At 38.2% G+C, this 16,750-nt stretch overlaps 1 protein-coding gene across 1 annotated transcript; it reads left to right on the forward strand.

Annotated features, from left to right (window-relative positions):
• Positions 1 to 1,200: 1,200 nt before the first annotated feature.
• LOC127657478 (PHD finger protein 1-like) lies at positions 1,201 to 16,119 on the forward strand. Its single transcript, XM_052146288.1, has 15 exons — positions 1,201 to 1,381; positions 1,767 to 1,845; positions 1,977 to 2,058; positions 2,818 to 2,904; positions 4,158 to 4,252; positions 5,175 to 5,323; positions 6,308 to 6,403; positions 6,489 to 6,557; positions 6,661 to 6,784; positions 7,637 to 7,704; positions 9,313 to 9,444; positions 11,397 to 11,475; positions 13,383 to 13,498; positions 15,012 to 15,095; positions 15,467 to 16,119. The coding sequence occupies exons 2-15, from the start codon at positions 1,768 to 1,770 to the stop codon at positions 15,714 to 15,716; spliced, it is 1,509 nt and encodes a 502-aa protein (XP_052002248.1). The 5' UTR covers positions 1,201 to 1,381; position 1,767; the 3' UTR covers positions 15,717 to 16,119.
• Positions 16,120 to 16,750: the final 631 nt, after the last annotated feature.

Consider the following 16,750-nt stretch of genomic DNA (forward strand, 5'->3'; position numbering starts at 1 on the left):
CGATATTTGGGCATTTTGACATGATCAAAATCGGCTTATACCCTGCTGGCTGATTAACAGAAGTGCATATCGTGTGTGTGTGTGTGTGTAATATTTTGTAAAAATAAATGCTCATTTAAAATTATTTTTGTACACCTCAGTTGCATTGTTAAATGTATTTATTTATTTCATTGATTTTATTTAATGTACAAGCATTAAAAAGCCAGATACCGTCATCAGCCATTGGAAAACCCAATTTTTTTCCCTTTTATTTTTTATTTTTTTGTAGCTTTCAAAGTAAATGTTCAACTTCAATTTTGTGATTTTATGAACACCATTTGACATCATTAAATATATTTATTTAATTGATTTTGACACAGCGCCCTGCACTCTAGATATCGGCATCAGCAATTTAAAACCTAATTTTCACAATTTTCTTGTACTCCTCAATTGGCATCATTAAATATATTTATTTATTTATCAAATTGATTTAATTTAAAGCCATTGAAAAAAAACCCATTATTTTTTCTTTGTCTAATTAGGCTAATATTATGTAAAAATAATTGTTCATTTAAATAAGATAATTTTTGTGCACATCAATTCACATCATTAAATGTATGTATTTATTTAACTGATTTACTGAATATATCGGAATTATAGGGCCACACTGCACTCTACATATCGGCATCGGCCAATAAATAAATCCATATCGGTTATCATGGCACGTTTTTCAAACGTTTTATTTTTTTAAAGAAAGACACGAAATAACAACGATATAAAATAAGTAAAAACAATCAGTACCCAAGGGCATTCCTAAAGTTTTTCTAAACCGTCCACGGCGCAACTCTTTTGGACTAATTACAACAGTCCCAAACTTTCCCTAATGAGCGGCTGCCCGAGCCCCGCTCAGTGTGTGTGAGTGCCTGTCGGGTCTTTGCTCGTGTTGGCATCCAATCCGGTGTCACATCTGTCCGAGATGTCGGTCAATCGTACAGATGTTAAGGTGTTCTTCGGATCCCCCACCCACTTCCATCTCCTTGTGTTTTATGTCTGCGTCACAACAAGTCGGAGGAGCGAGAGTGAGAGAGGCAAAGATGATGGCGTCTCTCCCGGGCTAATTCTCACGGCGGTTCCCTGACAAACACGCTTTTATTAACATGAACAAAGGCGACCGAAAAATGATGGGAACATGACAGACACAGAGAGACAGACGGACGGACAGACGGTTGCGCACTGACGCGCGTTTGATCCAGCGCGCACCAAATTATTCGGGACACCAGTGATTGAGACGCAGAAAGAAAAAAGAAAAAAAAAAAACACACCGGGCATCAGACATTTCATGTGCAGCTGAAATCTCTTCCTAGCCTCTGTGACCCCAACAGAGCAAAACACTTTAACACAGGTATTCAGCGCGCTCTCCTATTCATACATGCTTTACCATGCCTATTAATTGATGTGTGCATGTGCATGCCATCAAATAGGATGAGTTATGTGCGTGTATTTGGCATGTAATCAATTATTCAGTCTTGTTAGTAATAGTTGACAATCATGCATTGTTGTATCATCTGCATATATTATGGTCTGTTGCATAAGGCAGCCAGTGTTTTTGATCATGTGTGGCACTGCAATGTGCTCTGACTCTTCATCATTTATCCTATTGTACTGTGTACTGTCGCTATGCACACAGTTTAACCCTTTAGGCTACTATTTGCTTGTGTGGAGACAAACACATTGTATTTGCACACTAATTCTGACACTAATTCTGAGATTTTTCCCACACTCTTCAGGATGGGGGGAGTCAGTGAAGGAGAGGATGTTTTAGCCAGATGGAGTGACGGTCTTTTGTACCTTGGCAATGTCAAACGAGTAAGTTTGCTGTTTGGTAGAGAGAACAAGAGAGGGAAAGAGCAAGTTCTGAAAAGTTTTATACCATGAGACTTGTAACTAGTATTTGTGATATTTAATTGTTCACGGTTCAAAGTGCCTTTATCTTGCAGGTCGACAGCGTCAAGCAGTGCTGTTTGGTCCGATTCGAGGATAATTCTGAATTCTGGGTGCTCAGGAAAGATATCCACTCATGTAAGTGAACTCAAACTCTAACTTTACATTTCAAGTAAGTACATACGTTTAAACGCAGCACACAACATCTGAATTAGAATGTATCTAACTACAATGAAAGCAGAAAGTATTGATAAAAACGTATACATCTCTTCAGGTTTGTTATGACAAAGATTTTTAAATGCATTTGACCTGTTTTTTTATGCTTAAGTTGCATATTTATAAACTTAAAATGAGAGAGTGAGAATGAAAATAAAACTTAATTGATCTTAATTGAGATAAGGAACAAAATAGTCCCAATATTGCCACTTTAAGATGACTTCTAGAAATTCGTTCTTAAGGAATTGTTCACCCAAACATGAAAATTCTGTCATCAATTACTCACCCTCATGCTCTTCTAAACCCGTATGACTTTCTTCCATGTAAGGAGAAGTTAGGCAGAATGTTAGCCTCAGTCACCATTCGCTTTTAATGAGTGGAAAAGATGCTATGAAAGTGAACGCTGACTGAGACTAACCTTCCGCTTATTTACCTTTAATTAATTCTATTCTCTCTTTATTAAAATTTGTAAACAATGTACTTCTGAACATGTTTAACAAACTATCCCAAATATAATTCCTTAGGATATAAGCTGTTATTTGTGCACTTTTGTATGCTGTTTTGTCCCAGTACTCAAGAATCAATGTGCACCAATATTTTGTTAGTTAATTACAAGTCTAAAGTGTAGAAGCACATTTGATTTAAAGTTTGACTGACTGTAGTGTTGTTTGTTGTTGTCAGTCTCTTCTGGAGTAGAGGAGGTGTGCTGTATCTGTGATGCTCCACCTCTTAAAGAACCTCTCGTAAACTGCCTCAAATGTCGCCATGGTAATGAAAATGAAATACCTTGGATTTGACATATTTCTCTTGGGTTTGATTTTATTTGTGATCTTTTTATTTTTAAGATATGTCTAGAAAGTAGGGCTGCAACGAACAATTATTTTGATAATTGACTAATCTAACGATTATTCGACTATTCGGACGATCATTGCAACGATTAATCATAAGCTCTTAACCGATTATTCAGCTTGTTCCCAAAGATAAAAGGTTGTATTAAATGTGGTTACTAACAATAAAGAGGAAAAAATTATCTTCTAAATGACATTCACTGAATTAAAGCGGGAAAAATACTTTTATCAAGTTAAATTCAGTAAAAAAATCACTGCAAAAAAATCCTATTTGTCTTGCTTTTCATTTAAAATAGTCTACAAATCCTTAAAACAAGTTATATTTACCCGAGAAGCAATTTATAATATATTTAGACTTGCTCTCAGAGAATGTATTTTGAATATAAGTGTATTTTGCATGTAAGTGTATTTTTTCACTTGGTTATACTTCTGCCAATGCAGTAAAGACAAAATATACTTATATTCAAGATATATTCTCTTTTTTTCGGAGTTTGTACATGACCTGCTTCCTTATTATTTTAACTTTAATAAAAGATGCATTAAAGATACAGTATAACACCGGGTCGTTTCCTTTAAAGATGTGAGCATGCATTTTTTGCTTAAGCGGTATGGCACCATGGCTCTGCTTTACATTTACATTTACATTTAAGCATTTGGCAGATGCATTTATGCAATAATCGACTTACAGTGCACTTATTACACTGTAATTGTCCCGGAGCAACCTAGAGTTAAGTGCCTTGCTCAAGGACACAATTGCGGTGGCTGTGGGGATCGAACCAGCAACCTTCTGATTACCAGTTATGCACTTTAGCCCACTACGCCACCACCACTCCACTTTATTTCACAACGAGAGTGCTTCTGTATTTACTTATTTACGGAGTTCGTCTGGACTGTGAGCTGCGTCTTCTTCCCCTCCTCAATCTGGCACAAGCTGCGGTGCTGCTCTCGCACTCATCATTAGACTTTCATATGATCTTGTGTTATGTTAAATGAGATAAAATGATTGTTCGACAGCAAAAAATTTTGTCGACAAATTTTTTATGTTGCCGATGCCGATAATGTTGATTAATCGTTTCAGCCCAACTAGAAAGTAATATATTACTCAGATTGCATATACAAGAACAAATGTACAAACGTTTTGTTTTTTATTGTTTGTTTGTTTTGACATTACAGGTTATCATCCAGAGTGCCATACCCCATCCATTGAACCTGAGGTTGACCCCAGCAGCTGGATATGTCGCCAATGTGTCTTTGCAGTAGCAACAAAGGTTTTACTTTACCCTAATGACAAAATGTTATATTTAGAAACGTGGAGAATGTTGGCATTCACAATCTATTTCAATTACACATAACCTAACACAAGGCTTTAAAGGGACAGTTCACCCAAAAATAAAAATAGTGTAATTACTTACTTACCCCATGTTGTTCCAAACCTTCATGCTCTTATACGATTTGATAGCTTTATGTGAGAAAAAGACCAGAAAGAAGTCACTGTAATCTAGCTTTCTGCCATAGCTCTCAAATTGTATTTGCAAATTTCAGCAAGCCAGATTTAATATTATTTACGCATAATGCAAGTTGACACCAGTTTGAAAACGCTGAATGGAGAATGACATTTCAAAGCAGAAACTGAGGGGAAGAAACAAAAAATTCTGGTCTGTTCCTCTCACAAATCTATTGTATGGCCTCAAAATAATGTATGTTGAATAAGTCAGATGGTCTATGTTTAAGGTGCTTTTAATTCATGTGCTTACTATGAAATTTTGTTATATGGAAAAGTTTCTTCAAATGTCTCCTTTTGTGTTCCACTGGAAAAATAACAGCATGCAGGTTTGGAATGACATGAGAGTGAATAAATAAGGACACATTTGTCATTTTTGCGTGAACTATTCCTTCAATTTTCCTTGTACTTGGATGTAAAGGCTGTCCATGGTTTACTGCACTTGACTGCGTATTTATTACATTGCAGTACTCTGCAGGTGATGGCTGTGTGTGAGCTGTGTTAAATGGGCCTGTGCTTTAATCCGTCTGTAAGCATGCTCATTTCACTTGCCTGACATGCCGATTTGAAGATAACATTTTATCCCCCGTCCCACCCAGAAGAAATATTAATGACTTTCCCTCAGCTGCTTGTGTCCAAATGCAATCTTCAGATTAAACATTGTAATGACAAGCTTTGTTCTGCCCTAGAGAGGGGGAGCTTTAAAAAGAGGACGTTTCGCACGACTCATGCAGATCATGAAAGTGAGGCTGCCCTATCAGCTGTCATCTTTAGACTGGGATGCGCAACATTTGACCAACCAGCAACAATGTTACTGCTATTGTGCTGGACCAGGAGAGTGAGTGGCATGATTCTGACATGACTGTGGCTTTGTTTGGAATGGAATACTAGTCAAGTAAATTTGATTTGGGTCACTTAAGTCACTTTTCAAAATACAAATGGTTTCAAATCAGCTTTACAGAAAATCATTATTTAAAGGACTGCTCTGGGAAAATATCTCTCATCATTTTTACACACCTTTGTGCCATCCCAGATGTGTATGACTTTCTTTCTTCTGCAGAACACAAACAAATGATTTGAAGAATATCTCAGCTCTGTAGATCCATACAATGCAAGTGAATGGTGACCAAAACCTTGAAGCCTCAAAAAGCACATAAAGGCAGCATAAAAGTATTGTTAAGGGATCCATTCTGTTTTGGGTGAGAACAGACCAAAATGTAACTCTTTTTCACTATAAATCTTGACATCAACATTCTCCTTGTCAATCATGATTTCAAGCTTGATTATACTTACTAGCGCTATCTATTGCTCTGTGCATTCGTCAAGCACTAGGAAATGTAATCAAGCTTGAAATCATGATCGTGCCTAGAAACTGCTATGGCAAGATGTACTGTGAATAATGTTGTTATATTTTGGTCCGTTTTCACCCAAAACCAATTGGAGTCATATGGATTACTTTTATGCTGCCTTTATGTGCTTTTTGGCTCTTCAAAGTTTTGGTGTCCATCCGCTTGCATTGTACGGATCTACAGAGCTGAGATATTTTACTAAATTTCTTGGTTTGTGTTCTGCAGAAGAAAGAAAGTCATAAACAACTGAGATGGCATGAGAGTGAGTTAATTATGAATCGATTTTTGGCTAAACTATTCCTTTAAGCTCAATTGATAGTATGACATACCTCGTTTACAAAACTTACAGTGGAAGTGAATGGGATGCTCACCAGTCCATTAGCATCAGTCCGATGCTTTACTATCCCAGACTATTTTTATTTCTCTTTTCAGAATATTGTGTATCTAAACTCAAGTATGTTGTTTCGTGTTAGGTGGAATCTGAAGATGTTGCAGTGTGGGAGTTGTGGTCAGTGGTTCCATGAAGCGTGCACTCAGTGCCTGACCAAACCTCTTCTCTATGGAGACCGGTGAGGCTGGTGCCGTCGTTAAGCACATGCTGTTGCTAAGTTAATTCTGTCTAAACCTTTTTATGTGCCACTCTTCACCTCTCAGCTTTTATCAGTTCCAGTGCTCAGTGTGCACAAACGGTCCAGAGACCATCCAGAGGCTTCCAATGACCTGGTGAGATGCTTTCATTACTGTTACTTAACGATAAAAACCTACCACAAAACTGATCCCAAGTGTAATTTCTGAATCTGATGATACTCATTTGGTTGTACTGCAGGGTAGATTTGGCCCATTTGGTGCTGTATCATCTCTCCCTTTGCTGTAAGAGGAAATATTTTGATTTCGATCATGAAATCATGTCCTTTGCAAATGAGAACTGGGATTCTTTGCTTCTTGGCACGGTATGAAAATATCTTGGTTAATCGCGCCGTTATATTTAAATTTAAAGTCAGCATGAAATGGCATTTGCAACTGATTTTACTTGTTATTGTATTTTGATGAAATATCATCAAAATGAGATTTTACACTAAGTAAAAACGTTCTTTTTATTTTATAACACTATTCACCGATAAATCACACAGATAGTAAGATCAAGAAATTAGTATTAGGAAAGTAAATTGGTCACTTGTTCTGAACTCATGTTGACTTTAAAGTGATTGACCACCCAAAATGAAAACAATGTCATAATTTACTCACCCTCTTGTTATTCCAAACCCATTTTACTTTCTTTCTTCTGTGTAACACAAAAGGAGATGTTAAGTAGAATGTCCGAGCTGCTCTTTTTAATACAGTGGAAGTGGATGGGGACTAGGGGTTGTCAAGCTCCAAAAGGACATAAAACAAAAAAATATCAAATCATCCTAAAAGTAATCTATATGACTTGTGCACTATATTTCAAGACTGCTGATGCCATATGATAGCTTTGTGCGAGGAACAGGCTGAAATTTAAGTCATTATTCAGTGAAAATCATGCTAGACACCCTTGGTCACCATTCACTTTCATTGTATGGAAAAAAAGCAGCTTGGAGATTCTGCTATTAATAACTTTTGTTGCGTTCCTCAGAAGACAGAGTCATGCGACTTTTGAACAACAAATGGTGGATAACTGATGACAGAATTTTCATTTATCTGGGTGAACTATTCCTTTAATGACTGTAGTTTTGAATTGTCTCTGTTGTTGTTTGTGGTCGAACCTTTTCAAATGCATTTGTTATACACTGCATTTTAGTCGGCTCTATATTTTGGTCTCTCAGCTGTCAGACACACCGAGGCAAGACCGTTGCCAAAACCTGCTCAATGCTTTAAATTCCCACAAAGACAGGTAAGAAACCGATTATTTTGGATCTGAAAACTGCTGTTCTGCTTGATTTCCATGTGCCAGCCCATAGGGGTATATCACATATTTGCTATAACATTTCCAAAAGCATTACTTTAATAGTTTTACCTTATAAGTGGCTTCACATGTGTGAATTCACTCTCTACAAATAGTATTTTGATAGATTAATAAGGCTCTCCCTTTCAAAATAAGTCAATTTTAATTTCCATGCTGTCAAGGTTTATGGTTGATGCCACTCATACATTAGCACTTATGTAACTGAATCGGGTGTTTTAGTTGCCAAGTACAGTATGAGACATCCAGGAACCAAATACAAATGTGTTGCAGATCTCTCAGAAACAGCATTAGAATACCACTGTGTATCACAGCCTGCTCCCATAGAATCACATTACTGATATTTTTGCTTAATGATTTTTACCTGTCTATATGTACGTATCGCAGCAGTTTGCTTGGGAATTGAACACTAGAGATGCTACAACAAAGACTTGTATTAACTTTCACACAAATCACAAGTAAAACACCAGATTATTAGTTCATAAGCACTTTCGCCTTCTCCCTCACACAATGCTGTCTTATGACACTTAGGCTACGTCTACATTAATCCGGATACATTTGAAACCGGCGTTTTCATTTCAAAATGTTCTCCGTCCACACTAACATATTCAAGCATTTTCCAAAAGATGCTCTTCCACACTGAAACGCAATTGTCCTTGTGTTCCGTCGCCGGACACCAATTCCCTTTGAAGGAATGCAATGTGAAGGTTGTACAAAGTGACATTTATTTTTTTAACAGCGCTATCAAATTGATTATCAGGCACAACAGCGCCGTTATAACACAGGCTGCCATCTTGATTGTTTTGGTTGGATAGATCACATGACTAAAAATGCGTCATCGTTTTCCAATGCATCCGTTTTCACAGTCCACACTTCAACGCGAAAACGGCGTTTTCCAATTTATCCACTTTGGAGTGCGTTTTCAAAAAGCTCAATTTTCACGGACAAAAACGCCGTCTCAGTGTGGACGGAAGGCCAAAACGGAGAGTAAAAGATGCATTTTCAAACGAAAACGTATTGGTGTGGATTAGGCCTTAAACACTTTTACTTTAGTGCATTACTTGTAAGGCGATACATTTTAATGTCTGCAATAAATAACCATCTACATTTACAAGCTTGTTCCAGCATGATCAAATTGCACGGTAGCTCAACTGATCGAGTGTTGCACTTGCTATGCAAAGGACCGGGATACGAGTCCTGAAGAGCATGCAAGTCAAAACAAGAGCCAAAAGTGTCATAGAAGCACCACAAAATGAAGTGGTTGCTATGCTAATTGTGTTTTTCATCCCACATTTCCTTTTCGTGACACTATCGTTAGGTTTAGATTCAAGGTTTAGGGTAAGGAGGTAGGTTTTGTTCATTTCAAACTTGATAAAGCATTAACCTTAAAAACCTCATCTGTTTGGGAGATTGAGAGAACTTGCTTTTTGCACCACACAGTGGAAATTTCACCTTGGAACTGCGCACCTTGGAATATGTGCGATGAACCATTAGGTTGGTGTATTTGCAATCCTTGTGAGATTTTCATCTGTCATGTAGGTTTGTCTCGGGGAAGGAAATAAAGAAAAAGAAGTGTCTCTTTGGCCTTCAAGTTCGGGCTCCTCCCCCTCTGTTATCTGACACATCCCCTTTCATCGCTGAACAGCCAATCAGCATCGCCCACAGGAGAAGGTGAGAGAAAAGACCATACCAAAGACCAAAATAATATATTAAAAGTGCACTCAGTAACGTTTTGTTTGTGTTATCTTGGACTTACAGTGACACCTAGTGGTGTGGATGCAGCATCATTCAAAATCAATAGGTTTTAGTTACAGACGCCATTGTAGAAATTCACTATTCACAATCAGCCATGATTAATTTAATCCAAGAGTAAAAAGTGTCCAATAACAAAATGGTTACTGAGATTAAATGAGTTCTATTCAGCTGGTCATGTGATTCTAAAATGGCAACCCCCATGAGTGCGCCCCTGCCCCATGTAGAATAAAACAGCTTTTACCTACCTTTTTCCTGGGGGTCTTACTGAGGAAACAAATGTGGATGTGACTTCTGCCTGATGTCATTCTATAACATTCCCTAACTCTGGCTGCAGTCAATTTAGACCCTGTTTACAGTTGGTAATAAGATGCATTTCAGATGATCCGATCACAAATGGTCAGCGCTAAATATAGTTGTAATATAGTGATTGGATTCCAAAAACCACATCACATTTGAGGTTTAAAATGACGTCCTGATATTTCCCAGATGGCAGTGCAGCACCCCCACTCACCTGTCAAACCCCCAGCTAACAAAAGTTTAAACTTATGTGCAGATTTAAAAGGAAATAAATGTCCAATCGGACAATTTTAAAAAGTTATTACATACCCATGGATGAGAACTGCTCTTCATCCGTGTGTCTGTCTGGTTTGAACATGCAGGGTGACAAAGATGACTAGCACACACATTTGAAGCTGAGCTAACACAGGTACTCTGATAATTTGATAATTTGCAAATCAACAAATGTTGCATTTGCGCTTAGATTAAATGTCAACTGCATCTGGACGAAACAGTGTGTGGGTTTTGTTCGCACCTCCTTTGTCTTACTTTCTTTTTTGCAGTTTATATTCATTCAGTAACACACTGATATAGAGACCGATATATGTCCTCACTAAATCATACACGCTCTTCTCAAATTCCCAACACCGCAATGAATGAATGAATGGACGTACGCCGCAACAACAGCTTTATTTACTTAACAACCGAAGTAACTCACATATCGCTAAGCTTTACAGGATGTTGGAAAAAGGTGGATATGGTTACTGATATGACTAGAGTCCTCATCTCATGTGAGTGTTCACGATTTTATACATGTGTTTCAAAATGAAAATTCATTTCTTTAGGAGAACAACTTTTTTAATGGGGAAAGAATTACTAAAAATAAAGACATTAGTGCACATTTAGGACAAATGTCAGAGCTGCTCTTTTTCAAAGAAGGAAAGTGGATGGTGATTTATTCTGCCAAGCTCTAAAATGGACCATAAATATAAGATAAAATTAATCCATATGAATTGTCGCTATATTCCTAGTCATCTGAAGCCTTATGATAGCTTTGTTTGAGAAACAGAGCAAATCTTCCCCTCTGCCAGAGCTTTTTGTGTGTATGTTAAATTTAATAGTGGCGCATTTGGAAGCAAATTTCAATCATGTGTCACTTGACCATTTTTGATGCAACAAGAGAGTTTTTGAGATTTGAAGATCTACAGTGGAGGGGAAGATTATCAGAGAATAACAACTTCAGTTTTGGTCTGTTCCTCAAACAAAGCTACTGTATGGCTTCAGAAGAGTGCACGAGGCAAACTGACTATATTGATGGTGCTTTTTTTTTGTGTCCTTTTTGGAGCTTGACATCATAAATCTCCATCCACTTTCCTTTTATGGAAAACAGAAGCTTGGACTTTCTGCCTAAGATCTCCTTTTGTATTTCACAGAAGAAAGGATATAATATGAGGTTGAATCAACATGTAGTAAGTAAACTATGACAAAACCTTCATTTTTGGGTGAACTATCCTTTAGTTTAGAACAGGGCTGAACACACAGTTATATCATATTGTATTTGACATTGAAATTAATCATTGTCTTTGCTCCAGCCCGACATCACTGGCCTGTCAGCGGAGAGCTGTAGGTCCAGAGGCCCGTAAATCAAAGCGTCGGGTCATCGAGACACAGGTCAGTGCATCTGCCTTTAACAACAGCAATCAAAAGATGTCTGGCAGAGGCCAAGCCCCCTGCATCAGTAATGAGTCTCATACATTCATGAAAGAGTCCTGTCGTCACCTTTTTAGTTTGTTTTTCTCTTCATGTGCATTAAACTTGTGTTTTGCAGCAGTATACAACACATTTCACTAGAATGCTATTCCGAACATAGCCATAACGATTTCAAGATTGCATGCTTTCTATTAGACAAGGAATAGGAGTGGGAAGGTTTGGACTTTCTTTCATTTGGAATTTCAGTTTGGACTTTCTTTCATTTGTTTAGATGCACTTTGCAAGTGCAGATTAATTAGAGTTTTGAATTCCAAGTGGCTTTGGCACATATACAGTCCAGCATGCAAAACAGCTTTTAGATTTAAAAGGTCGCGGCACCAGAAAAGCATGTCAAGATGAATAATGCCCTTCTGGCTCACTGCATCACATACTTCTCAAAATAACAGGATGCAGAGTTGCATCAAAAAATCTTAACACTTTTTCCAAAGGCTTCATTTTGATGTTGCCCATATATCATCAGGACTGCAAGGTTTTGAGGTGCTATATCACGCTGTTATTGTCAATTGACTTTGGTAGTAATGAAATGTGCCACAGAGTAATGCTGTCATTTAGATTCAGTGTGTGTACTGGCACTCTAATGCAGCGCTTTCTCATACTGGTGTTATACACGCCACTGAGGCTTCTCTCCCACTGTGTGCTGTATTATACAGCTAACACAGCCACGAATCTAAAGATTATTTTGGGGCAGAAATCACCTAAAATCATTTGAAAGTCAAATTTTTCTGTGCACTTTTCAACACTTATGAGCAAGCAACCATCCGGCTTGAAAGACGTATTGGTTTAAAATAATTGTCAGGAGGCCACAGGCAAAGAGACAGCATGAATAAATAAAATAAAATAAAATAAATAAATAAATCTATCTATCTATCTATCTATCTATCTATCTATCTATCTATCTATCTATCTATCTATCTATCTATCTATCTATCTATCTATCTATCTATCTATCTATCTATCTTCTAAACTGTCTGTCCATCTATCCATATGTCTACCTGTCTGTCTGTCCATCTACCTATATTTCTGTATGTCCGTCCGTCCATCTGTATGTCTGTCGTTCTATTTGTCTGTCTGTCTATCTATCTATCTATCTATCTATGTCTGTCTGTCTATGTCTGTCCGTCTACCTGTCCATCTATCTATCTGCCTATCCATCTGTCTATGTGTCTGTCTATCTATCTATCTATCTATCTATCTATCTATCTATCTATCTATCTGGCTGTCTGTCTGTCGGTCTGTCCATCTATCCAGCCACCTGCCTGTCTGTCTGTCTATCTATCTATCTTTCATTATCTCTGTCTATCCGTTTATCCATCTGTCAGTCTGTCTGTCTGTCTATCTATCTATCTATCTATCTATCTATCTATCGTTTAAACTGTCTGTCCATCTATCCATATGTCTACCTGTCTGTCTGTCTGTCTATCTACCTATATTTCTGTATGTCCGTCCGTCCATCTGTATGTCCGTCCGTCCATCTGTATGTCTGTCATTCTATTTGTCTGTCTGTCTGTCTATCTATCTATCTATCTATCTATCTATCTATCTATCTGCATGACTGTCTGTCAATCTATCCATCCATCTGTCTGTCTGTTATCACATCATGCCATGTTAGGAAATGGTGGTCATTTCAATAAATCATCTGAGTGGACTGGGAAGGGAGCTTTGTGTTGTTAACATTATAGTATGTCTACATACATAGTACATCAAACATGTTTTATTTCTAAAGAACAAGGAATATCTTGTTTTCTATATCATATCCCCTTACAACTGATAATATTAATTATTTAGAATACTTGATCATATCTTTTTAGACTTGTCCACAGGGAGTTGCATCAAACTCTATTGACCTGGTGCCATGTTGCCATGGTTATGTAGATGGGACAAGCCTGTACAACCACAGAAAACCTGAGGAAGAGATGAGCTTGGGGTCAGTAGCATGTTAATATGAGAAACAGCACATGTAAATTTGTCTGAGCTTCAGCATTGAACTCTACTTAAAACTTTATTTCAGATTTCAGCATGGATGTCTTTATTATTCTATTCGCCCTACATGTGTATTCCCACTGTAAAAAAAAGAAGTGCAATGGACTAAAAGATCATTGGTAACACTTTACAATAAGGTACCATTCGTTAACATTAGTTAATGCATTAAGTATCATGAACTAACAATTTGCAATATATTTGTAACACAATTTATTATTCTTTGTTCATGCTAGTTAATAAAAATACAGTTGTTCTTTGTTAGTTCATGTTATTTCATGGTACATTTACTAATCCATCCAGCCATCTTCAACCGCTTATCCGAGGTCGGGTCGCAGGGGCAGCTGCTCCAGCAGGGGGCCCCAAACCTCCCTATCCCGAGCCACATTAACCAGCTCTGACTGGGGGACCCCTATGCGTTCCCAGGCCAGTGTGGAGATGTAATCTCTCCACCTAATCCTGGGTCTTCCCCGAGGCCTTCTCCTAGCTGGACGTGCCTGAAACACCTCCCTAGGGAGACGGCCAGGGGGCATCCTTAACAGATGCCCAAACCACCTCAACTGACTCCTTTTGACGCAAAGGAACAGCGGCTCTACTCCGAGCTCCTCACGGATGACTGAGCTGCTCACCCTATCTCTAAGGGAGAAGCCCGCCACCCTTCTGAGGAAGCCCATTTCGGCCACTTGTACTTGCGACCTAGTTCTTTCGGTTATGACCCAGCCTTCATGACCATAGGTGAAGGTAGGAACAAAAATTGACCAGTAGATTGAGAGCTTGCCTTCCGGCTCAGCTCTCTTTTCGTGACAACGGTGCGATAGAGCGAGTGCAATACCGCCCCCGCTGCCCCGATTCTCCGGCCAACCTCCCGCTCCATTGTCCCCTCACTCGTGAACAAGACCCCAAGGTACTTGAACTCCTTCACTTGGGGCAATACCTCCTTCCCTACCTGGAGTACGCACTCCATCGGTTTCCTGCTGAGAACCATGGCCTCAGATTTAGAGGTGCTAATCCTCATCCCAGCCGCTTCACACTCGACTGCCAAGCGATCCAGTGAGAGCTGAAGGTCACGGACCGATGATGACATGAAGACAACATCATCTGCAAAAAGCAGCGATGAGATCCCCAGCCCACCGAACCACACACCTTCCCCACCCCGACTACACCTCGATATCCTGTCCATGAATATCACAAACAGGATTGGTGACAAAGCGCAGCCTTGGCGGAGACCAACCCCCACATGGAATGAACTTGACTTTACTAATTTACTCGCATTTACTAATGTTAACTTTAAATTACTAAATGTAATAAAATGTATTATGTGTTGAAATTAACATAAACTAAGATTTATAAATGCTTAATAAGTATTGTTTATTGTTAGTTCATGTTATCTAATGTTGTTAACTAATGTTAACAAATGGGACCTTATTGTAAAGTGTTACCAGAATATTTATGTATTACAGTTCACCTCCCAAGAGAATGTTTGCTCTCTATCACCCTTCATACAATGGATCTCAGGACCTGTCTAGAACTCTGCACCATTACAGGTATGTGAAGACAATATGCATTGAAATCAAATTGATATATCCTTAAAGGGATAGTTCACCCAAAAATAAAAAGTATTTCATAATTTACTCACCCTCATGTTTTTCTAAACATGTATGACTTTCTGCTATAGAACACAAATGGAGATGTTAGGCAGAATATTAGCCTCAGTCACCATTCACATTCAATGCATCTTTTTTCATACAATGAAAGTGAATGGTGACAGAGGCTAACATTCTGCATAACATTTCCTTTTGAGTTCCATGGAAGAAAGAAAGTCATACAGTTATCTAGTGTATGTTATCTATTCCTTTAAGTAGTAACATGTACGGTATGTTTACTTTTTATGTGTTTTTGTGTTTGTTCGATTCAGTGCCGAGGACCCTTGTCGACTTCCAGCCCCCTGCCTTCCGTTCTCTCTCTCCTCGGCTCATCCTCCAGGGCAGCGGTTTGAAAACTGCCCCTCTCTCTTCCTGCGTGACGTACCACCCTACTCCAGCACAGTAGGCATGGGGGACCCCACAGCTCACAGGGGGGGAGGGGAAGCTGTCAGGATCCTGGCCAGACGTATAACGGCCGATGGAAAAGTCCAGTATCTAGTGGAGTGGGGAAATGTGTACTAAGAGAGAGGAGCGGAGAATATTTGTGAAAGAGGTTTACGTACAAAGAGGAAAGGGCCAGAGACATCAGGATGCATCATTAGGGTGTGCATGGTTACGAGCAGAGGTGTGAAAGCATCGCTGAGCAGGTGTGGGTGTTCTGCGGTCGTTTCAAGAGCAACAGCAGAAGGAAACGACATGACTCTGAGATTACACTGTTATAAAACTCCTTTCTTGTTACAGTGTCTCCTATATTTTGAATACTGTTAGAGAAAGCCTTTAGAATGCCTTGAACTTTATGATCATGATTTGTAATGCATAAGCTATTCATTGCAATCACATGTTGTTCATGTACTCATACACTACAAAAAAATTTATTCACTGCAAAAAAGTATAATTTTTTTGTCTCATTTTCCAGTAAAAACCTTTAAACATCATACAAAACATATTTACTTGAGAAGCAAAATCACATATTAAGCCTTGTTTGCTTCTAAAGTAAATGTATCTTGTTTTAAGGATGTTTAGATATTTTACTTGAAGACCAGACAAAATTACTGAGAGAAAAGTATTTTTGCATTGTAATTTTCTTTCTCAATATTTTGCCTTGTTTTCCAGTAAAAACCTTTTTTGAAATTAGCCTAAACACAAGTACTTTTGTGTAATATCGGAGAATATACTGTATCTTAAATCAAGTTATTTTTCTTACCTAAACTGAAAACCTCACTGATTTTTGTTAGATTTATTATTAAAACAAGGAGAGAGAGAGAGAGAGACAGACAGAGACAGACAGAGGCAGAGAGAGCGAGAGAGAGCGAGAGAGAGAAAGAGAGAGAGAAAACAACTTGCTAATGTGATAAGAAAAATCACTTTTCAAGATTCAAGATATATTCTGTCAACACTGAGGACTTATCTCATTTATTTTATGCAATTATAGATATCTAAATATATCTTGTTTTAATGAGCGTTTTTAGATATTTTTACAGGAAGACAATACAAAATGCTGATTAAGAAAATGCAACTATCCAAAATGTACGAAAATGTAAGGGAAGCTTTATCAT

Source organism: Xyrauchen texanus, chromosome 17 (assembly GCF_025860055.1).
Source record: "Xyrauchen texanus isolate HMW12.3.18 chromosome 17, RBS_HiC_50CHRs, whole genome shotgun sequence".
NCBI classification, from domain to species: Eukaryota; Metazoa; Chordata; class Actinopteri; order Cypriniformes; family Catostomidae; genus Xyrauchen; species Xyrauchen texanus.